The sequence below is a fragment of the Nicotiana tabacum genome, chromosome 17 (genome assembly GCF_000715075.1).
Source record: "Nicotiana tabacum cultivar K326 chromosome 17, ASM71507v2, whole genome shotgun sequence".
Lineage (NCBI taxonomy): Eukaryota > Viridiplantae > Streptophyta > Magnoliopsida > Solanales > Solanaceae > Nicotiana > Nicotiana tabacum.
This window is the reverse complement of record NC_134096.1, coordinates 90,314,938-90,339,725: the sequence shown is the minus strand read 5'-3', so window position 1 is coordinate 90,339,725 and position 24,788 is coordinate 90,314,938. Positions and strand designations below refer to the sequence as shown.

The 24,788-nt window shown below is 40.1% G+C and overlaps 1 protein-coding gene across 1 annotated transcript; it reads left to right on the top strand.

Annotated features, from left to right (window-relative positions):
• The first annotated feature begins 24,293 nt into the window (after positions 1–24,293).
• Positions 24,294–24,788, top strand: LOC107819078 (uncharacterized). Its single transcript, XM_016645152.2, has 2 exons — positions 24,294–24,351; positions 24,466–24,788. The coding sequence occupies exons 1-2, from the start codon at positions 24,294–24,296 to the stop codon at positions 24,786–24,788; spliced, it is 381 nt and encodes a 126-aa protein (XP_016500638.2).

Below are 24,788 nucleotides of genomic sequence, written 5' to 3'. Positions count from 1 at the left end.
AGGTAAGTGTTACATATAATTAATAAAAAGTGGCCAGCCACCATCACTATCAACATTGCTATGGCAGCTTCTTAGCTAATCATTTGTATTTAAACAATTGACAAAAGTCATCTTCTCTTTCTGCTTTTTTCTTAAAAACTCTAAGGGGTCGATTGGTTTATTGGTTTAGTTATGCATAGATTATAGTACCGTGCTTGTTTAATTATGCGATGAACAAGAATACCTAAACTGTTATGTAGAGATTGTCTAATTTAAGGTATTTTCTCTTTAAATACTCTTATCCACGTAGTGTTAATATAATTTTATCCTATGTACATTCTATCTTGTACAAAATAATACATTATTCTTGTATAAGTTACATCAAAATTAATTAGTAATAAAATGTAATTGGTAATTAAATTTCATATATCTTAAGCGGAGTTTAGCGTCGAAAATCAAATGATGTACTCCATTAGTCTTATTGTCAGAGATTATATTAGTTGTACAGAACTGGATACCGAAAATCAAACGTCCTATACGTAAATACAAAATTTTATAGGGAATTTACATTTTCTTATTGTCACAACCCAAAATCTCAACCTGTCGTGATGACGCCTATCTCGATACTAGGCAAACCGATAATCTCAATAAACCCAAACTTCTCTTTAAGGTTGAAAATATAATATTTAAATACAATACAGACACTCCCCAAAACTTGGTGTCACTGAGTACATAAGCATCTAATATGAATACAAGTCTGAAAAATATAGTCTATAATAGTCTGAGACCAAATACAGTAAAACAAAGAGATAGAGAAGGAGAGACGAGATCTGCGGAACATGGCAGCTACCTCAAAATTTCCTGAAAATCAACCGCGCGAAAGGATCAACACCCACTATGTCCGGGAACACCTGGATCTGCACACGAAGTGAAGGGTGTAGTATGAGTACAACCAACTCAGCAAGTAACAATAATAAATAAGGAGCTGAAGATAGTAACGAGCTACATAGTTATGGTTCATTTCCAGTAATTCCAGCAAAGAATAGACATGCTATCAAATCTGGCAGTTTAATGTCAAATCAATTTTTATACAGTTCTTGTTCATGTAATCCGTATATCAACAATTTTTCAGAGATTTCACAACAATGACAGATAGCAACTAAGTGCAACAATAAATAAAAATCAAGTACAACCTCTTAGGACAATAATCACTCCCTGGGCTCCCAGCCCGCATCACTCACTCTCAATGGGTACCCGCTTGTACAGACTCCGGAGGGGCTCCTACAGCCCAAGCGCTATAATCTGTACGGACAACTCACGTGCTATAAATATAAATATCTGGATCCACACGGCCAACTCACGTGCTATTGCTATAGTATAATATAAGGATCTACACGGCCAACTCACGTGCTACACGGACAACTCACGTGCTATAGTATCAATATCTCACAATCAGGCCCTCGGCCTCACTCAGTCATAAATCTCTCCAGTCTCTCGGGCTCTCAATAATCATGAAATCAGCCCAAACAACAATGATATGATGTATCAATAATAATAACAAAGACTGAGATAAAATGTGTAAGTAAAAACTAAGACTGAGTATATATAGCATTTAGCAGGCAATTCAACAAGTACGCAACCTCTCTGGGTCCCAACAGTACTATCACATAACCTAAACATGATTTCTAACATGATTTACAGTCAAATTTTATCAACACATAGAGAGCATATAGCTAACAACAAATTATTCAACTTTACAGTTTTCCGGGACGGACCAAGTCACAATCCACTCGATGCACGCCCACATGCCCGTCACCTAACTTGTGCGTCACCTCCAAAATATTCGCATGATATCAAAATCCGGGGTTTCATACCCTCAGGACCAGATTTAAAACTGTTACTTACTTCAAGCCGTGAAATTCTTATTCTGCAATGTCCTTTCCTCGTGAATTGGTCTCCAAACGCCTCGAATCTGGTCATAATTAATTCGTTTCAGTCAATAAAATTCATTGGAATTAATTCCATAAGAAAATAATGATCTTTCATAAAAATCCGAAAATTAGCTCAAAAATCGCCCGTGGGGCCCACGTCTCGGAACTCGATAAAAGTTACAAAATCCGAAAACCCATTCAACCACGAATCTAACCATACCAATTTTACCAAAATTCGACCCCAACTCAACCCTCAAATCTTCAATTTAAACCAAGAGGGTTTTCAAATTTTCCCAACTCAATTCACCAATTAAATGATAAAAACAACCATGGATTCGAGTAATTTAATCAATATTGAGTTAAGAACACTTACCCTGTTGTTTCCTCTGAAAATCACCCAAACATTGCCTCAATCCTAGCTCCAAATCGTCAAAAACTAAAAATGGGACGAAGTCCCATTTTCAAAACTTAAACTCTCTGCCCAGACATTTGCCCTACGCGATCGCGAACATTCCCACGCGATCGCGAAGAATAATTTTCCATCGCCCAGATTTTACTCTACGCGATCACGGACTTTCCCACGCGATCGCGATGCACAACATCACAGACATACACGATCGCGGACTAGTCTACGCGATCGCGTAGCACAAAACGCGTGACTTCTACTCCGTTCCACTTACTCTACGCGAACGCTACCTTTGTCACGCGTTCGCGAGTCACAAAATTCCAGAGCTACGCGATCGCATCCCGCTTCACGCGATCACGAAGAACAAAATATCACTGCCTCATATTAACCCTACGCGATCGCAGATATCGGCACGCGATCGCGTAGAACAAAAACCCCCACTGACCAAATAAGCCTACGCGATCGCAAACGCATTCACGCGATCGCGTAGAAGGAAAACATTATCAGATATCAGAAAATTTCAGCAGCTATTCAAGTCCAAATTTTTAATCTGTTAACCATCCAAAACTCACCCGAGCCCCTCGGGACCTCGATCAAATATACCAACAAGTCCTAAAATATCATACGGGAACCCTCAAATCACCTCAAACAACGCTAAAATCATGAATTACACCCCAATTCAAGCATAATGAACTTTGAAATTTCTAATTTCTACAAACGACTCCGGAACCTATCAACTCACGTCCGATTGACCTCAAATTTTGCACACAAGTCATAAATGACATAACAAAGGTATTTCAATTTTCAGAATCGGATTCCGACCCCAATATCAAAAAGTCAACTCCCCGGTCAAACTTCTCAAAAATTAAACTTTCGACATTTCAAGCTTAATTCCTCTACGGACTTCCACATAATATTCCGGACACGCTCCTAAGCCCAAAATTACCATACGGAGCTATTGGAATCATCAAAATTCAAATCCGAGGTCGTTTACACATAGGTGCATATCCGGTCCACTTTTCTAACTTAAATTTTCCATTATGAGAATAAGTGTCTCATTTTACTTCGAGTTCCTTCCGGACCCGAATCAACTAACCCGATAAGTCATAAATCAATTACAAGACATAAATTGAGCAGTAAATGGGGGAACGGGGTTATAATATTTAAAACGACCGGTCGAATCGTTACACTTATATCTCAAATTAAACCAAATAAACCCTAATTAAGGGAAAGCAATCTACCATAATATCAACAGGTGTAGGTCACTCCGATTTCATATTTAGAAATTTCTAGGCGTATATATCAACTGCCAAAGTTTTTTCTTAACTAAAGTATCTTTTATTTTAATACTCAAGTGGAAGAGATGCCCCTGGTCCCTTAAAAGCTGGCTAGTTTTGTCGTTGAGGCCAACTCCTTTTTCCGTCCATCCAATATAATTCAACGTACTCGTACTAAAGGTGAAGATACAGAAGATACACCATATAATCATTGCAATTATTATGTTTAATGCTTTTGTTAGTTAGGAATTTATTATGGTCTGTTAATTTTTTATGAACTTCAATCCTTGACTCTCGAAAATAAACAAATCCAAACATTAGGGGTGTAAAACAAAATTGATAAATCGCACAAAATCAATAATCCGAGTCAAACTGGAGAAAAAAAATCCAATGTGATTTGATTTGGTATTGAAAAATAAAACCCGACCATAATTGGTTTGATTTAGTTTTAACTAAAAAAGTCAAATCGAAATCAAATCAATTCGATAGTACATTTATTTTATACATATAAATATTGTTCTTTATAATGAAAATGCATAACTTAGTTTATCGTTTTCTTTAGTCTTAGTTATGTAATTAATATTAGTACTTATTAGCTATACTTATTTTAGCATGATCTATATAATATTGTTAGATTATGTTAATTTTTATTATGACTTATTAATAAGCAATATTTTTTTTATATAATTTTATTATTTTATCTTTGTTATTGAATATTTTAGTATAATGCTATGACTTATCTCATATTATTGTGTTAGTTTCTTGGAAAACACATTATATAGTTGTATTTTACTAGGATTTAAAAAATATTTGGAGCACAATTTACATATTTTATGCTATGAAGATTTTACCGAAAAACAAAACCCAAAACCCGAAAAAATCCGAGAAAAACCGAGATTGAAAAACCCAACTTTATCGATTTGGTTTGGTTTATAAATTTAAAAACTAGACACCATTGATTTGATTTGATAATTGAAAAATCTGAACCAACTCGACTTATGTACACCCATATATCAAACATGACACGTAAAGTGGAAGTGAATATGCCTTCCCAAATACGATAAGCACCAGTGACAATTCTCGGCGCTGGTTCGGAGTTCAAATAAGAACTTAGACAACGTAACTAAGGAATCTTGTATAATGTGGAATTTCTTGTTCACTTAAATTGACTAATATAATGATCGTTTTCATCTATTAACCATAAATGCGGGAACCATTTTTGATAAATGAATTGATCCAAAAATTGAAGTGGAGTTCAGTTTACATTAGATTGTCTAATTAAAATTTTACACTAGCAGTGAAGATTAATAGGTTGGAGCAAACAATTTGCTTGATTTTGTAGGTAATCCACATTTGCTATAAATAATTATTTTAATTTGCTTATAAGTGGATTAATAGTGTAATTACACGTCAATACATTAAATTTAAACCCAGAAAATAATGATATAATTATTGCATGCGACAGAAGGGTATTGCCGCTAAAGTAGAAGATGAGGAGAAGATAAAATAGAACGGCTGAAAACTTGACTTTACTTTTTTTTTTTTTTTTTTGACTTTACTAAAGTTAATGCTACGCATACGGAGGAAAAATCATAAGGAACAGAACCTGGTGGGCTACAAAGAAAATTATTTTTCCCCCTGTTTTAACTTCTATATTTTTCATTTGTTTATCAAGAAAATAGAAATTTTCCTACCTTTCAATTTTCTATCCTTCTTTTCCCTATATATTTGCCTATTAAGAGTGTAGACGGTCGAAATAGATTTCGGCTTTCGTGTGATTGATCGAGGTCAAAACGTAATAGATCGGAGTAAGACTTCGAGATGGGTTCCGAAGATGGTACAAACAAGCTTCGAGCCTGAGGGACCGATCAATGTCGAGCTCGATATAATTATCAAGCTCGAATCCAAATCGAACTATGATGCAAAGTAAAGTTATCGAGCTTATGATTCAGAGACCGACCAACACTGACCCCGAATCAATGCAAGGATCCGAGTCAGAATCGAGCTCAAGTCAAGATCGAGAGCTCGAGTCAAGACCGAAAACTCGAGTCAATATCGAGCTCATATACAAGAGCCGTTGCAATCCCACTAGAGGAGAGAACCCTTACAAGAATTATGAAAAAACTAATTTATCATGGATCTCCCACTATATATTTTTAATTATATCTAAAGTAAGATCTCTCTACTATAAAAGGGGATGGTTATTATTTCTCTAAGGACCAAGTTTTTGCTTACATTGTAATTCAAACATCATATTCTCCTATAGTGAAGAGTTGTTCTTTTAAGCTTCATAAATTGATTCAACCCGTTCAGTCCTAAAAATCATCTTCTTTGCAACCTTGTTTACTTTGCACTCTTTGCAATCCATATTTGATATTTCTATTTATCCTTACGGTTTATATTAAGCTATACCACATATCCTTAGAACTATGTACAAATATAACTCTATTTATTTTTCGGGTAAACAGTTTGACGTCCACCGTGGGGCTAAGGATAACAGTGGTTATCTCATACGAATCTGCAAAAAATATACCGTTTTGCGCTTGTTTCCGAAAGTATCTCGGTTTCAGATTAGCAACGACTAACTACCAATCAAATGGCCTTACCTATCGACAACGAAGCTGGTCTTCAAGATGAGAACAACAACTTGATACCCAGTGCCAAAAGACCACTTGTTAACGCTGTTGGAGCTCGAATCGGAGTACCGATAGATATCAATTCATATGTGACCATTGAGGCGAACGTACATTCTGAACCTGAAATTCATGGTGGCACTCGGTCTGCAGCTCGAAACACCCATAACGTCGAGGAAAACGGTGTCAGCTTGCGCATGATTTTCGAAATATTGCAAACTCAACAGGCAGCGATAGCTCAGTTACAGAGCCAAACCTAGCTACCGAGCAGGCCGGAGCCCAATCCACTTCGAGAAATCGCTCACAGAACGGAGCCATCCATAGTGAGGTCAAATGAGCAAGAATCGGGGACTACTTCCGAAATTGCTAAAATGCTCGAGGAGCTTACAAAGCGAATCGAAGCCAACGATAAGAAAGTAGAAAAGTATAACTCCAGGGTCGATCAGATCCCGGGAGCTCCACCAATGATAAAAGGGTTGGATTCCAAAAAATTCATGCAAAAATCTTTTCCCTCGAGCGCAGCCCCAAAACCAATCCCCGAAAAATTCCGTATGCCCGAAATTCTCCAATATAACGGAAAAATCGACCCCAACGAGCACGTCACTTCTTATACGTGTGACATCAAGGGCAATGATTTGGAAGACGATGAAATCGAATCTGTGTTGTTAAAAAAAATTGGAGAGACCCTCTCGAAGGGAGCAATGATTTGTTATTACAACCTACCACCAAATTGCATCGACTAATTTGCCATGTTAGTAGATTCTTTTATAAAAGCACACGATGGCGCCATAAAAGTCACAACAAGGAAATCAGACCTTTTCAAGATAAGGCAAAAGGATAACGAGATGCTGAGGGAGTTCGTATCTCGTTTTCAAATAGAACGAATGAATCTGCCACCAGTCACAGACGATTGAGTTGTTCAGGCTTTCACTCAAGGTTTGAACGAAAAAAGTTCGACGGCTTCACGGAGGTTGAAGCATAACCTGATCGAATACCCAGCCATCACGTGGGCCGATGTGCACAATCGGTACCAATCAAAGATTAGGGTCGAAGATGATCAATTGGGGTTTGAACCCGCTGCTCGAAGGGATATTAATCGAGATACTGACCGTATAACGGAAATCATAGAATCAGTGAATTGATACATAACCTCGGACAAAATAACAAAAGAAGTGATCGAGGTCAAGGGTCCCGGGGGCTAATGATCAAAAGTAGGTTTAACAGGCCTGTCGGATCTAAGGAAGCGCCTCGGTTATCGGAGTATAACTTCAGCATCGACGCATCCGCCATCGTGTCGGCTAACGGACACATCAAAGACACTAAATGGCCTCGACCAATGCAGACTGATCCTGCCCAGAGGAATCCCAATCAAATGTGCGAATATCATGGCACCCATGGCCACAGAACGGAAGATTGCAGGCAACTAAGAGAGGAGGTAGCCCGGCTATTCAAAAAAGGGCACCTTCAAGAATTTTTAAGCGACAGGGTGAAGAACCATTTCAAAAACAGGGATTTCGACAAGCAGAACAAACAAGAAGAATCACAACACGTCATTCACATGATCATCGGCGGTGTCGATACCCCTCAAGGGTCGGTGCTTAAACGCACTAAGACATCGATCGTAAGAGAAAAGCGATCTCGAACTCAGGATTAAGCACCCATAGGAACTTTGTCCTTCAATGATGAAGATGCAGAAGGAGTCATACAACCTCATAACGATGCACTGGTAATATCCGTACTTATGAATAAAACTAAAGTTAAGCGTGTGTTAATTGATCCAGGTAGCTCGGCCAACATCATTAGATTGAAGGTCGTAGAACAGCTCGGTTTACGGGACCAGGTCGTACCTACAACCCTGGTTCTAAATAGATTCAATATGGCATGTGAAACCACTAAAGGCGAGATAGTTCTACCGATAAACGTGGTCGGAACCATCCAAGAAACTAAGTTCCATGTAATCGTAGGCGACATGACGTACAACGCCCTTTTTGGAAGGCCATGGATCCACAACATGAGAGTTGTACCTTCGACCGTACACCAGGTCCTTAAATTCCCAACATCGAGAGGAGTCAAAACAGTGTACGGAGAACAACCTGCCGCAAGAGAAATGTTTGCCTTCGAGGAAGCGAATCCAATATCCTCGCCTTCGCCAGTAAAGGGATCGGGCTCAAAAGGGGAACGAAATACCAAATAGCAATCACAGACATTGACCTTAACCCGACCAGATAATCAGAAGATCGATGAAGATGATGATCAAAGGATCCCCCGATCCTTCGTGATTCCTGATGATTCCGATGCTACCAAATCAACGATTGAGGAATTGGAGCAAATCACACTAATCGAGAACTGGCCCGAACGGAAGGTATACCTCAGAACGGGATTGACCCCCGAACTCAGGAAAAAACTTATTCAATTTCTTATCGATAACATTGATTGCTTTGCCTGGTCTCATTTAGATATAAGAGGGATCTCAACGGACATAACGACACATCGGCTAAGCTTGGACCCTAGGTTCAGACCGGTGAAGAAAAAGAGAAGACCCCAGTCCGAAGTAAAGCACGCATTCATAAAGGACAAGGTAACCAAATTTCTCAAGATAGGGTCCATTAGGGAGGTAAAATATTCCGAATGGTTAGCCAATGTAGTTGTAGTGCCTAAAAGAGGGAACACACTTAGAATGTGTGTAGATTATAAGGATTTGAACGAAGCATGCCCCAAAGATTCCTTTCCGCTGCCCAACATCGATCGCATGATCGATGCCACGGCCGGCCATAAGATCCTTACTTTTCTCGATGCCTATTCCGGATATAATCAAATTCAGATGAACCCGGAAGACCAGGAAAAGACTTCGTTTGTAACCAAATATGAAACATATTGTTATAATGTGATGCCCTTCGGGCTAAAAAATGCAGGAGCTACTTACCTACGCCTAATAAATAAAATGTTCGAAGAACAAATAGGTAAATCAATGGAAGTTTATATTGATGACATGCTAGTTAAGTCCCTGCGCGCAGAGGACCATTTGACCCATTTGCAGAAAATGTTCGAGATTTTAAGGAAATACAACATGAAGCTCAATCCCGAGAAATGTATTTTCGGGGTCGATTCGGGTAAGTTCCTCGGTTTAATGGTGTCAAATCGGGGGATCGAGATTAACCCCGATAAAATCAAGGTCATCGAAGATATCACCATAGTGGACAGCGTGAACGTAGTACAGAGGCTAACGGGATGGACAGCGTGAAAGCCGTACAGAGGCTAACTTAAATTGACTAATATAATGATCGTTTTCATCTATTAACCATAAATGCGGGAACCATTTTTGATAAATGAATTGATCCAAAAATTGAAGTGGAGTTCAGTTTACATTAGATTGTCTAATTAAAATTTTACACTAGCAGTGAAGATTAATAGGTTGGAGCAAACAATTTGCTTGATTTTGTAGGTAATCCACATTTGCTATAAATAATTATTTTAATTTGCTTATAAGTGGATTAATAGTGTAATTACACGTCAATACATTAAATTTAAACCCAGAAAATAATGATATAATTATTGCATGCGACAGAAGGGTATTGCCGCTAAAGTAGAAGATGCGGAGAAGATAAAATAGAACGGCTGAAAACTTGACTTTACTTTTTTTTTTTTTTTTTTGACTTTACTAAAGTTAATGCTACGCATACGGAGGAAAAATTATAAGGAACAGAACCTGGTGGGCTACAAAGAAAATTATTTTTTCCCCTGTTTTAACTTCTATATTTTTCATTTGTTTATCAAGAAAATAGAAATTTTCCTACCTTTCAATTTTCTATCCTTCTTTTCCCTCTATATTTGCCTATTAAGAGTGTAGACGGTCAAAATAGATTTTGGCCTTAGTACGATTGATCGAGGTCAAAACGTAATAGATCGGAGTAAGACTTCGAGATGGGTTCCGAAGATGGTACAAACAAGCTTCGAGTCTGAGGGACCGATCAATGTCGAGCTTGATATTATTATCAAGCTCGAATCCAAATCGAACTATGATGCAAAGTAAAGTTATCGAGCTTATGATTCATAGACCGACCAACACTAACCCCGAATCAATGCAAGGATCCGAGTCAGAATCGAACTCAAGTCAAGATCGAGAGCTCGAGTCAAGACCGAAAACTCGAGTAAATATCGAGCTCATAGACAAGAGCCGTTGCAATCCCACTAGAGGAGAGAACCCTAATAGAAATTATGAAAAACTGATTTATAATGGGTCTCCCACTATATATTTTTAATTATATCTAAAGTAAGATCCCTCTACTATAAAGGGGATGGTTATTATTTCTATAAGGATCAAGTTTTTGCTTACATTGTAATTCAAACACCATATTCTCCTATAGTGAAGAGTTGTTCTTTTAAGCTTCCTAAATTGATTCAACCGTTCAGTCCTAAAAATCATCTTCTTTGCAACCTTGTTTACTTTGCACTCTTTGCAATCCATATTTGATATTTCTATTTATCCTTACGGTTTGTATTAAGCTATACCACATATCCTTAGAACTATGTAAAAATTTAACTCTATCCATTTTTTGGGTAAACAGTTTGACGCCCACCGTGGGGCTAAGGATAACAGTGGTTATCTCATACGAATCCGCAAAAAATACACCGTTTTGCGCTTGTTTCCGAAAGTATCTCGGGTTTCAGATTAGCAACGACTAACTACCAATCAAATGGCCTTACATATCGACAACGAAGCTGGTCTTCAAGATGAGAACAACAACTTGATACCCAGTGCCAAAAGACCACTTGTTAACGCCGTTGGAGCTCGGATCGGAGTACCGATAGATATCAATTCACATGTGGCCATTAAGGCGAACGTACATTCTGAACCTGAAATTCATGGTGGCACTCGGTCTGCAGCTCGAAACACCCATAACGTCGAGGAAAGCGGCGTCAACTTGCGCATGATTTTCGAAATATTGCAAATTCAACAGGCAGTGATAGCTCAGTTGCAGAGCCAAACCCAGTTACCGAGCAGGCCAGAGCCCGATCCACTTTGAGAAATCGCTCACAGAACGGAGCCATCCATAGTGAGGTCATATGAGCAAGAATCGGGGACTACTTCCGAAATTGCTAAAATGCTCGAGGAGCTTACAAAGCGAATCGAAGCCAACAATAAGAAAGTAGAAACGTATAACTCCAGGGTCGATCAGATCCCGGGAGCTCCACCAATGATAAAAGGGTTGGATTCCAAAAATTCGTGCAAAAACCTTTTCCCTCGAGCGCAGCTCCAAAACCAATCCCCGAAAAATTCTGTATGCCCGAAATTCTCAAATATAACGGAACTACCGACCCCAACGAGCACGTCACTTCTTACACGTGTGCCATCAAGGGCAATGATTTGGAAGACGATGAAATCGAATCTGTGTTGTTAAAAAAATTCGGAGAGACCATCTCGAAGGGAGCAATGATTTGGTATCACAACCTACCACCAAATTGCATCGACTCATTTGCCATGTTAGTAGATTGTTTTGTGAAAGCACATGCTGGCGCCATAAAAGTCGCAACAAGGAAATCTGACCTTTTCAAGGTAAGGCAAAAGGATAACGAGATGCTGAGGGAGTTCGTATCTCATTTTCAAATAGAACGAATGGATCTGCCACCAGTCACAGACGATTGGGTTGTTCAGGCTTTCACTCAAGGTTTGAACGAACAAAGTTCGACGGCTTCACGGCGGTTGAAGCATAACCTGATCGAATACCCAGCCATCACGTAAGCCGACGTGCACAATCGGTACCAATCAAAAATTAGGGTCGAAGATGATCAATTGGGGTATGAACCCGCTACTCGAAGGGATATTAATCGAGATACCGAACGTATAACGGAAACCGCAGAATCAGTGAATCGATACATAACCTCGGACAAAATAACAAAAAAGTGATCAAGGTCAAGGGTCCCGGGGGCTAATGAACAGAAGTAGGTTCGACAGGCCTGTCGGATCTAAGGAAGCACATCGGTTATCGGAGTATAACTTCAGCATCGACGCATCCTCCATCGTGTCGGCTATCGGACGCATCAAAGACACTAAATGGCCTCGACCCATGCAGACTGATCCTACCCAGAGGAATCCCAATCAAATGTGCGAATATCATGGCACCCATAGCCACAGAACCGAAGATTGCAGGCAACTAAGAGAGGAGGTAGCCTGGTTATTCAACAAAGGGCACCTTCGAGAATTTTTAAGCGACAGGGCGAAGAACCATTTCAAAACCAGGGATTTCGACAAGCAGAACGAATAAGAAGAACCATAACACGTCATTCACATGATCATCGGCGGTGTCGATACCCCTCAAGGGTCGGTGCTTAAATGCACTAAGACATCGATTGTGAGAGAAAAGCGATCTCGAACTCCGGATTACGCACCCATAGGAACTTTATCTTTCAATGATGAAGATGCAGAAGGAGCCATACAACCTCATAACGATACACTGGTAATATCCGTACTTATGAATAAAACTAAAGTTAAGCGTGTGTTAATTGATCCAGGTAGTTCGGCCAACATCATTAGATTGAAGGTCATAGAATAGCTCGGTTTACGGGACCAGGTCGTACCTGCAACCCTGGTTCTAAATGGATTCAATATGGCATGTGAAACCACTAAAGGCGAGATAGTTCTACCGACAAACGTGGTCGGAACCATCCAAGAAATGAAGTTCCATGTAATCGTAGGCGACATGAGGTACAACGCCCTTTTTGGAAGGCCATGGATCCACAATATGAGAGTTGTACCTTCGACCGTACACCAGGTCCTTAAATTCCCAACATCGAGAGGAGTCAAAACAGTGTACGGAAAACAACCTGCCGCAAAAGAAATGTTTGCCTTCGAGGAAGCGACTCCAATATCCTCGCCTTCGCCAGTAAAGGGATCGGGGTCAAAAGGGGAACGAGATAACAAATAGCAATCACAGACATCGGCCTTAACCCGACCAGATAATCAGAAGATCGATGAAGATGATGTTCAAAGGATCCCCCGATCCTTCGTGATTCCTGATGATTCTGGCGCTACCAAATCAACGATTGAGGAATTGGAGCAAATCACATTAATCGATAACTGGCCCGAACGGAAGGTATACCTGGGAACGGGATTGACCCCCGAACTCAGGAAAAAACTTATTCAATTTCTTATCGATAACATTGATTGCTTTACCTGGTCCCATTTAGATATAAGAGGGATCTCACCGGACATAACGGCGCATCGGCTAAGCTTGGACCCTAGGTTCAGACCAGTAAAGAAAAAGAGAAGACCCCAGTCCAAGGTAAAGCACGCATTCATAAAGGACGAGTTAACCAAACTTCTCAAGATAGGGTCCATTAGGGAGGTGAAATATCCGAATGGTCAGCCAATGTAGTTGTAGTGCCAAAAAGAGGGAACAAACTTAGAATGTGTGTAGATTCTAAGGATTTGAACAAAGTATGCCCCAAAGATTCCTTTCCGCTGCCCAACATCGATCGCATGATCGATGCCACGGCCGGCCATAAGATCCTTACTTTTCTCGATGCCTATTCCGGATATAATCAAATTCAGATGAACCCGGAAGACCAGGAAAAGACTTCGTTTGTAACCAAATATGAAACATATTGTTATAATGTGATGCCCTTCGGGCTAAAAAATGCAGGAGCTACTTACCTACGCCTAATAAATAAAATGTTCGAAGAACAAATAGGTAAATCAATGGAAGTTTATATTGATGACATGCTAGTTAAGTCCCTACGCGCATAGGACCATTTGACCCATTTGCAGGTAATATTCAAGATTTTAAGGAAATACAACATGAAGCTCAACCCCGAAAAATGTGCTTTCGGGGTCGGTTCAGACAAGTTCCTCGGTTTAATCAAGGCCATCGAAGACATCACCATCGTGGACAGCATGAAAGCGGTACAGAGGCTAAAGGGATGGATTGCAGCCTTAGGCCGATTCATTTCTAGATCGTCAGATCGAAGTCACAATTTTTTCTCTCTACTCAAAAAGAAGAACGATATCGCTTGGACCCCGGAATGCCAACAAGCATTAGAGGAATTAAAACGATATTTATCGAGCCCACCACTACTTCATACTCCAAAAATAGATGAAAAAATTTCTTGTACTTGGCAGTATCGGAAATCGCGGTAAGCGGTGTCCTAGTTCGAGAAGAGCAAGGTACGTAATTTCCCGTTTATTATATAAGTCGAACCTTTGGAGAAGCGGAAACTAGATATCCGCACCTAGAAAAATTGGCACTTGCACTGATAAGCATCTCTAGGAAGTTAAGATCGTACTTTCAATGTTACCTCATATGCGTATTAACTATTTACCCGCTTCGTAATATTTTGCACAAGCCCGAACTATCAGATTGATTGGCCAAATGGGCCGTCAAACTCAGTGGGTACGATATCGAATATCAACCCGGTATGGCCATCAAGTCTCAAATTTTAGCAGATTTCATGGCCGATTTCACGCCAACCCTCGTACCCGAAGTCAAAAAAGAACTCTTATTGAAATCGAGTACGTCATCGAGGGTATGGACCATTTTTACGGACGGGGCTTCGAACGTGAAAGGGTCCGGGCTAGGCATCATTTTAAAGCCACCCACGGGTAACACTATTAGGCAATCTATCAAAACTACCAGGTTGACTAACAACGAGGTTGAGTACGAGGCCATGATTGCAGGTCTCGACCTAGCTAAAAGCTTGGGAGCAGAAGTCATTGAAGCCAAGTGTGACTCTTTGCTGGTGGTAAATCAAGTAAACAAAACCTTCAAAGTTTGAGAAGATAGAATGCAAAGGTATTTGGACAAACTACAGGTCACTTTGCACCATTTCAAAGAATGGAATTTACATCATGTTCCACGAGAGAAAAATAGTGAGGCCAATGCACTTGCAAATTTGGGATCATCGGTCAAGGAAGTTGAGTTAAGCTCGGGGACTGTCGTTCAATTCTCGAGATCTGTGATCAAAGAAGGTCACGCCAAGATAAATTCTACGAGCTTAACCTGGGATTGGAGAAATAAGTATATTGAATACTTAAAGAATGGAAAGCTCTTATCGGACCCTAAAGATTCGAGGGCCCTACGAACCAATGTTGCTCGATTCACGTTAACTACAGATGGAACGCTATACCAAAAGACATTCGATGGACCATTGGCAGTATGCTTAAGTCCAGGAGACACCAATTACATCCTAAGTGAGGTGCACGAGGGCACTTGTGGGAATCATTCCGGTGCCGATTCATTAGTCTGAAAAATAATCAGGGCAAGGTATTATTGGATTGATATGGGCAAAGATGCAAAGGAGTTTGTTCGAAAATGTGACAAATGTCAAAGGTTTGCACCAATGATCCATCAACCCGGAGAGCAACTTCACTCAGTCCTATCCCCATGGCCATTCATGAAATGGGGAATGGATATCGTCGGCCCTCTGCCATCGACCCCAGGTAAAGCTAAACTCATTTTATTTATGACTGACTATTTCTCTAAATGGGTTGAAGCACAGGCTTTCGTGAAAGTAAGAGAGAAAGAGGTTATAGACTTTATCTCGGATTATATCGTATTTCGATTCGGGATACCCGCCGAAATAGTGTGTGACAATGGGAAACAGTTTGTCGGCAGCAAAGTGATGAAATTCCTCGAAGACAACAAAATAAAGAGGATATAATCAACACAGTATCACCCCAGTGGGAACGGACAAGCTGAATCAATAAACAAAACTATCATTCAAAATCTAAAGAAGAGGTTGAACGACGCTAAAGGAAAATGGAGAGAAATCCTACCCGAAGTTCTTTGGGCATATCGAACAACATCAAAATCTAGTACGGGGGCGACCCCGTTCTCCTTAGTATATGGCTCTGAAGCCTTGATTCCAGTCGAAGTCGGGGAACCCAGTGCCAGGTTTCGGTATGCAACAGAAGAGTCAAATAACGAGGCAATAAACACTAGCCTCGAATTATCGGATGAAAAATGAGAAGCTTCTCTCGTCCAATTGGCCGCCCAAAATCAGCGAATCGAAAGATACTATAATTGAAGAACCAAGTTTCGCCATTTTAAACTCGGGGACTTAGTGCTAAGGAAAGTCACCCTCAGTACCCGAAATCCAAACGAAGGAAAACTAGGACCGAACTGGGAAGGACCGTATCAGGTTCTCGAAAACATCGGAAAAGGATCATACAAGCTCGGCATTATAAACGGCAAATAACTATCAAGCAATTGGAATGTGTCGCACCTAAAACGATACTACTGCTAAGGTACAACCCTCCCATATTCATTTACATTTCGAAACTAACCCCTGTAGGAGTCCGATCAGGAGCTAGGATGGATCCTTCAACACGAAGCCCTAGGTTTGAAAGCATGCGTTGCACTCTTTTTCCCTTTGACCGGTTTTATCCCAAATAGGTTTTTCGGCAAGGTTTTTAATGAGGCAACCAGTGATCGTGCTTAACTTAGAAACCATTCGACAGTATCCAAGGCCTCTTTACAATCAACCTCGAATAGTTCGAATCATTCACTCGACTACTAAGCCTACGGGCTACTTTTATTTCGAGTTCGAGCAAGCACTCACTCGACCATTACGCCTACGGGCTATATTACTTCGAGTTCGAATCATTCACTCAACTACTAAGCCTATGGGCTACTTTTATTTCGAGTTCGAGCAAAGCACTCACTCGACCATTACGCCTACGGGCTACATTACTTCGAGTTCGAATCATTCACTCGATTACTAAGCCTACGTGCTACTTTTACTTCGAGTTCGAGCAAGCATTCATTCGACCATTACGCCTACGGGCTACATCACTTCGAGTTTGAATCATTCACTCGACTACTAAGCCTACAGGATACTTTTATTTCAAGTTCGATCAAGCACTCACTCGACCATTATGCCTACGGGCTACATTACTTCGAGTTCGAATCATTCACTCGACTACTAAGCCTACGGGCTACTTTTATTTCGAGTTCGAGCAAGCATTCACTTGACCATTACGCCTACGGGCTACATCACTTCGAGTTCGAATCATTCACTCGACTACTAAGCCTACGAGCTACTTTTATTTTGAGTTCGAGCAAGCACTCACTCGACCATTACGCCTTCAGGCTACATTACTTCGAGTTCGAATCATTCACTCGACTACTAAGTCTAAGGGCTACATCACTTCAAGTTTGAGTAAGCGCCCACTCGATTATAAAGGCTATGAAGTCCAAATTTGATCAAGCTTCCTAAATCCTTGTGAAAATATTCATAAGGTATGAATAAAAGCATCAGAAGACAGGAAACAGAATCGGCTTCGAGTTCTTTGGCCCTTTTAATCTCTTCAACGAGGTCGAAACCTGGAGCATGGATCTCCTCGAGGGTCTCCCTCCGAGATCGGCACTTAGCAATTTCAGCAACCCAATGTGCTCAAGTATCGGCGGTCTCGGCTGCCTCTCTTGCTTGGACCTGGGCAGCTTCAGCATCGGCCCGATAGACGGCCACGAGTGCATCCGCATCGGCCTTTGCCTTTTCGGGGTCAGATTCGGCCTTGGCAAGTTCAAAGGCCAACCGAGCCTTGAGCTCCTCTATTCTTCTTGCTTGGACCGAGCCTTTCTCCTTTATTTTTTGAAGTTGGTTTTCGGCCGATGACAATTGGGCTCGAGCAGTTTCTTTCTCTGCAGCAAAGCGGTCCATTCCTTCTTTCCACTTCAAAGACTCCACTTTTATCACATCGATTTCCTCACGGAGTTTTTTGATCATCTCAATTTTCTGCTGCAGCTGTGAGACCAAAAAATTAGCCATCATTCTGGTATCGAGCCTATAGGCTTTTAAAAGTATTATTACCTGCTCGGACAAATCGATCTGATCTTAGTAAGCCTTGGCCAACTCAGCTCGGAGGTCTTTTATTTCTTCCCCCCTTTGGCCTAAGAGGAGTTTTAGGGAGTTCCTCTCCTCCGTAACCCGTTGAAGATCGGCCTCGTAACGACGCAGCTCGGTTCGGGACCGAGAACATGATTCTCTGTTGCAGCCTGCAAAGAAAGAAGAAACGAAGTTAGAAAAGAAAAGCAAACTTAAAGGTAACACCATATAATTTAAGGCTTACCTGATTCAAAGCTTGCTGCACTCCGTGAAAAAGATTTGATGCGTCACTTATACTGGTAGTGTCCTCGACACCAATAAACAGGTCACGAAAAGGATCCTCTCCATCATGAGGCCTATCCAATTCGAGAGCCCCCAAAGCTTGGGCCTCCCGAATCGCCCATGCGGGAAAAGCAGGGAAAGGTGGGCGAGTCTTCGATTGCTACTGCCCCAAGTGAATCACCTAGGTCATTCTCTTCGGTTCGAAAAGATTCAAGAAGAGCCCTTTCAGGCATATCCCCCATCCATTGGCTTCGATGAGAAATGTCTTAGATCTCCAACAACTCGGGGACTCTGCCCGAATCTTTCTCCAATATATCCTCAATTCGAGGCGGAGCCTTATGAACCACCATCGATCCAGCTGCCTGTGGAATGTCGGTGGTCTTCTTCGTTCGGGCCACCAGTGTAGACCCATCGTTCTCTTCTTCTTCTTCTTCATCCCTCACACGAAGAACTGATTCTACGGTCAAAGGAATGATATTCTTGTTCGGCTTACAAGCCGTCCTCTTCTTCGATTTTTTATCTTCGAGGACGGAGGCTCTTTTCCTCTTATTATCTTTCACCGGCATTGGGACAGAGGCCGAAGCCTCTTCCTCGACGGATGAGGGCCTCAAAACTGCATCTTTACCCACACCTACACACAAAATTTTTTATTAAAGTGTGTGAAAAGCATCTTATTCAAATTATCAAAAGATACGAGAAAGGTGCTTACCGTGATGTTTGGCCTCCCATCGGCCCTTCGAAAAGTCGTGCCATGAGCGCTCGGCGTAGGAGGAGGTCGAAATCAGATCACATACCCAGTTCTTGAGATCGGGCACTGCGCCGGGTATCCAGGAAACCGCTGCATCACAAAAGGGGAATATTGGTGAAGGAAATGAAAGGATAAAATAGTAGGAGATAACAGGAGAATTACACTTACGCTTCATGTTCCACTCCTCGGGAAAAGGCATTTTTTCAGTCGGAATCAGGTCCGAATCATTACTCAAACGAATCTGCCCATCCAACCTTGATCCTTATCCTTGTCTATACTCGAGAACAGAGCCTTGATAGCTCGACGTTGGAGTTTTATTAACCCTCCTCGAAAAGGGCGAGGACGGTATAATCGAACAAGATGATCGAGGGTGAAAGGCATCCCCTCGATTTTACTCACAAAATATCGGATCAAAATAACGATCCACCAAAATGAAGGATGTGTCTGGCCTAGGGTTATTAGGTATTTACAAAAAAAAAATCTATGATAACGGGGTCGAGGGGACCTAATGTGAAAGGGTAAGTATACACGCTTAAAAACCCTCACACGTGAGTAGTAATATCCTCTTCGGGAGACGGCACTACCACTTTTTTGTTCTTCCAGTTACAATCTTTTTTTATCTGCTCGATATGCTCCCGTGTTATCGAACAAATATATCTCGATACGGGCTCACATCGGCCAGGAACCGGCGAATCTTTATCGAGTTTGAAATCGGAGGTAAGAACACACGCCGCCAGAACACACTCCTCAGGCCGTGGATCCACCGGTGTTTTGTCGGCGGCAGATTGGGAAGAAGAAGCTTTTTTTTTTTGGGGGACGGTTTTTGATGTCTTCACCATTTTGGATTTAAAGAAGGTGACAAAGATTTGGTGGTTTACAAGAAGAATCTTGCAAAGAAGAATCACAGATTTGCGAATAAACTCAGAGAGTACGAAAAAGAACTTGGGAAATTTGGAAGATTGAAGATGTAAAAGTGGTAAATGATAAAAGGAAGGGCTATTTATAGATTAAAGGAATAGCGGTTCAGTATCAGCGGTGGCCGACCACCGTCTGACATGCATTAAATGCCTTGAAAGACTAAATCGACGGGACAGCTATCACATGCGTCATGGTCGAGCCCAATGTAAATATCAGCTTATAATCCGATCGAGCCGTTAAAAAATTATATCGTTTATCACCACATCCTTCCCGAGAAACGAGGAGATTATCTGTATACGGTCAAAATAGATTTCGGCCTTCGTACGATTGATCGAGGTCAAAACATAATAGATCGGAGTAAGACTTTGAGATGGGTTCCGAAGATGGTACAAACAAGTTTCAAGCCTGAGGGACCGATCAATGTCGAGCTCGTTATCATTATCAAGCTCGAATCCAAATCGAACTATGATGCAAAGTAAAGTTATCGAGCTTTTGATTCAGAGACCGACCAACACTGACCCCGAATCAATACAAGGATCCGAGTCAGAATCGAGCTCAAGTCAAGATCGAGAGCTCGAGTCAAGACCGAAAACTCGAGTCAATATCGAGCTCATAAACAAGAGTCGTTGCAATCCCACTAGAGGAGAGAACCCTTACAGGAATTATGAAAAAGCTGATTTATCATGGGTCCCCCACTATATATTTTTAATTATATCTAAAATAAGATCCTTCTACTATAAAGGGGATGGTTATTATTTCTGTAAGGACCAAGTTTTTGCTTACATTGTAATTCAAGCACCTATTCTCCTATAGTGAAGAGTTGTTCTTTTAAGCTTCATAAATTGATTCAACGTGTTCATTCCTAAAAATTATCTTCTTTACAACCTTGTTTACTTTGCTCTCTTTGCAATCCATATTTGATATTTCTATTTATCCTTACGGTTTGAATTAAGTTATACCATATATCCTTAGAATTGTGTACAAATTTAACTCTATCCGTTTTTCGGGTAAACAAAGAGAATGTAATTTTGAATTTTGTACCAGTTAGCTGCTCGTCAGAGCAAAGGAAGAGCAGAATTTCCAATCAAAGTTTTGCATGTATTGCTTTTCTTGGTTGACATAGCTTGACATATATAAGGGTCCAATGACTTATTTTTTGATCGAAATGAATATATGTACTTAAATATATAATCAAATATAAGGAATCAAAAAAATAATATTTCAAGAGAAACTATCAAGAGAAAAACTTCCATTCCTTTTATAAAGTGAATTTGAGTTCATGTACTGAGTCTTTAATTTGCAAGTTATATGCATATTCCCTATAATGACAATGAATAACTCACAGAGCGTTCATAAGGAATATGAGATATTGCATAATATAAAATTTAAAATTTGAAAGTTGCTCCAAAATCATGGGAACAAAGTATTTGCTCTAAAATTGAAATTACATTTACCCCGTGGTTAGTTATTAGGAGTAGTAGCTAAAATCAATGTAACTGTTATACCAAAAAAACTGGCATATTATTTATCATATAGAATGGGGAATTATAGTTTCGGAATTATAATTCCGATAAGTAAAACCTCAAAATATCCTTATTCCGAACGAACGGCGCAAACAGCTTTACACCTCTATTGACAAATTCGAGATTCAGAGTTAACGAATAGATGAATTTAATTTATAATATAGATTTTATTAAATTTAATTTAAATATGTATAATTAATTCATATAAAAAGTTATGAGTTTAGTTGAACTCAGTCTAGATCTCATCCTTTGCTTGCAATGGATATTGTCCTTTTTTGTTATATATGGATTGATTAACGATAGTACTGACTAGTGAAAACCCATGTTGAGATTTTGGTAATGACATAGAAATGAAATGATGCTAATTGAAAAACAGTTACAATATACACTCGATTATGGATCCTCTTTTGGGTAAATTGTATTGATGGAAAAAAGGCGTCACACGTAGAATCTTACTAAGTTGACAAAGAATGATATGTGGAATAATAGTGAAGTAACAACTGGTGTATTCCATTAATGAAATTAATGGAGCAAGGAAGATGTGGAGTAAACACCCACGAGACAGTAAAGAATAAATGACCGAGCCTAAACAGTTGCTGAAGAGGCGCGGGCGGAATGAATCAAGACCAAAAAGAAGGAAGATTCATGAACCAGCAGTAAATAAGGAAAGGGAACCGGAGTCGTTACAAGGCCTTTACAGTTACGAATGTGTCAGTTATGATTATCAACCATAACGAGCAATTAATACCATTAATGCTCATAATGAATTCGTCATAAATAGGGAAAAACGTTATAATTGGATACTCCTATATAAGGATATAGAATCTCACTTGTAAGGACAAGTTTCGAGCACTATTGAAATGTACTTACATTTTTCTTGCTTCAAAAAAGCTTTCTACGTAATTTCAGGGATAGATTATCATTCCATTCCTTATCTCTTTTTTGCTAATTCCCATTGCTATTTTTATTTCTTTTCAAGCGAATTGTTGAGGAAGTAAGGTATTATTTGGTTATCAGTAGCCCGATTTCTTCTAAATATAGGCTTTGACCAAAGATCCTATTTTTTGGTTAAACAAATTGGTTCTGTTACCGGGAATATGATAATCTTTTTACTTTCCAAATCCTTCTTTCTCACAACTAAATTATGTCAACTGGTAACGAAAATAACCAACTGAACCTTCAAGAGGGAACATCACCACATCACTCTCCAACAGAATCACCTCGCCAGTCCCAAGGAGGATCACCTGAGAGATCCACGTCACACGCTAATGATCAACAAGGGGATGAACAAACCGTAGAACAAGACGTTCTAAAGCAGTTGATTGTGGAACACGTGAATAATGCTCTTCAGGCCTTTGTTAGGTGGTTGCCTAACATGCCGCAAACCCTTCCACCAGCCAATACGGCGACTTTTGAAAACTCACGCTCGGGGATCGATAATTTTGGAAGTGGAGGAGTTCCTAATGAATCCCGTGATGGGAGGTGAGGTATACCTAATAACTCAGATTTACAAAGTTTGGTACTAACTTTGCAGAAACAGTTGAAAGAGCAGAACAATCGCATAGAGCAAATACCAGGCGTACCTCCCGTAATATAAGGTGTGGATATTGATAAGTATTCGCAGCAACCTTAGAAGCCGAGTGCGGCTCCTCTGCCAATTCCTAAAAAGTTCAAAATACCTCATATTCTAAAATATGATGGGACAACCGACCCATAAGATTATGTAACTGCGTTTATAACTGGCGTAAAGGGCAATGATTTAACCAAGAAGGAAATTGAATCAGTTTTGGTCAAAATATTTGGAGAAACACTCATGAAAGGGACATTAACATGGTATTCTCTTTTACCTGAAAACTCTATTAATTCTTTTGCTGAACTTGCAGATTCATTCATAAAAGCACATTGGGGAGCTCAGAATATTGATAAAAGGATGGAAGACATCTTTAAGGTAAAATAAGGAGATACAGAGTTACTCAGGGAATTTGTGGATAGATTTCAACGTGAAAGGATGATGCTACCACAAGTACCAGATAATTGGGTAGTTATGGCGTTCGCAAGCAATTTAAATGAAAAAAGTTCAGAAGCCACGAGAAGACTTAAGAAAAGTTTGCGAGAATTTCCTGCTACAACATGGAATGATGTGTACAACAGGTATAACACAAAGCTGCGGATAGAAGAAGACACGGTTACACAGTCAAGGGTCGATGAAAGAACAAGTTTGAGACGTTCAGAATCTGAAAAAAGGTCCGAAAAAAATAGGTACGAACCTTACATGGGACCTGCGGGACGAGATTTGTGGTCTAAACAGGAAAACATACGGTCTGATCCTAGATCAAGGCACAAAGATGCGGGTTCATCATCCAGGTTCAGAAAAGGATGAGATGCGCGAGGTAGTGATTCTGACACAGACGTAAGGATTGGAGATTACAGTTTCAATGTTAGCACTTTCAAGTTGGTAGCCATTTTAAGAAGTAAGGGAGAGAAGGTACGGTGGCCTAAAGAAATGAGATCAAACCCGAGCAAAAGAAATTCAGATTTCTGGTGTGAGTTTCACAACGATCATGGCCATAAAACAGCAGATTGTAGATTATTACAAGGTGAAGTTGAGCATTTATTAAAGCAGGGTTATTTAACTGACGTGTTCAGTGATAAAGGAAAGCAATCCTATATGAAGAATAGACAAGAGCCTCCAAAACCTCCATCTCCAAAGTGAACCGTCAATGTGATAAGCGGGGGAGAAGAGGTCAATGGTGTGACATATATAGCTGCAAAAAAGATGTCGAAAGTCACGGTTAATCATGGAAAGCGAGTTTGCCATATTTTGGATGAAGACAGTATAACGTTTGATGATGTAGATGCGGATGGCTTGTTAATTCCTCACAATGATGCACTGGTAATATCTTTACTTGTACATGATACTAATGTAAAACGAGTTTTGATTGATCCAGGTAGCTCCGTAAATATTATTCTTCTAAGGGTGGTGAATGAAATGCAAGTTCACGACAAGGTGGTACCAAAAGCACGATCTTTGTCTGGATTTGATAATTCAAGTGTTATCATGAAAGGGGAAATAGTGCTTACTACATTTGCAGAAGGAGTTATCAAGGATACGAAATTCCAGGTGATAGACACTGACATGGCTTATAATATAATTCTTGAAAGGCTGTGGATTCATGATATGGATGTTGTACCGTCTACCTTACATCAAGTTATTATGTTTCCTTCACAATGGGGGATTCGACAAATCCGTGGAGATCAGCAGGCTTCTTAA

Bases quoted from the DNA above. Each gene is read 5' to 3' on its own strand.
- LOC107819078 (XM_016645152.2), top strand. From the start codon at position 24,294: ATGTCGAAAGTCACGGTTAATCATGGAAAGCGAGTTTGCCATATTTTG. The intron at 24,352-24,465 runs GTATAACGTTTG...TGATTGATCCAG, and splicing joins CCATATTTTGGATGAAGACA to GTAGCTCCGTAAATATTATT.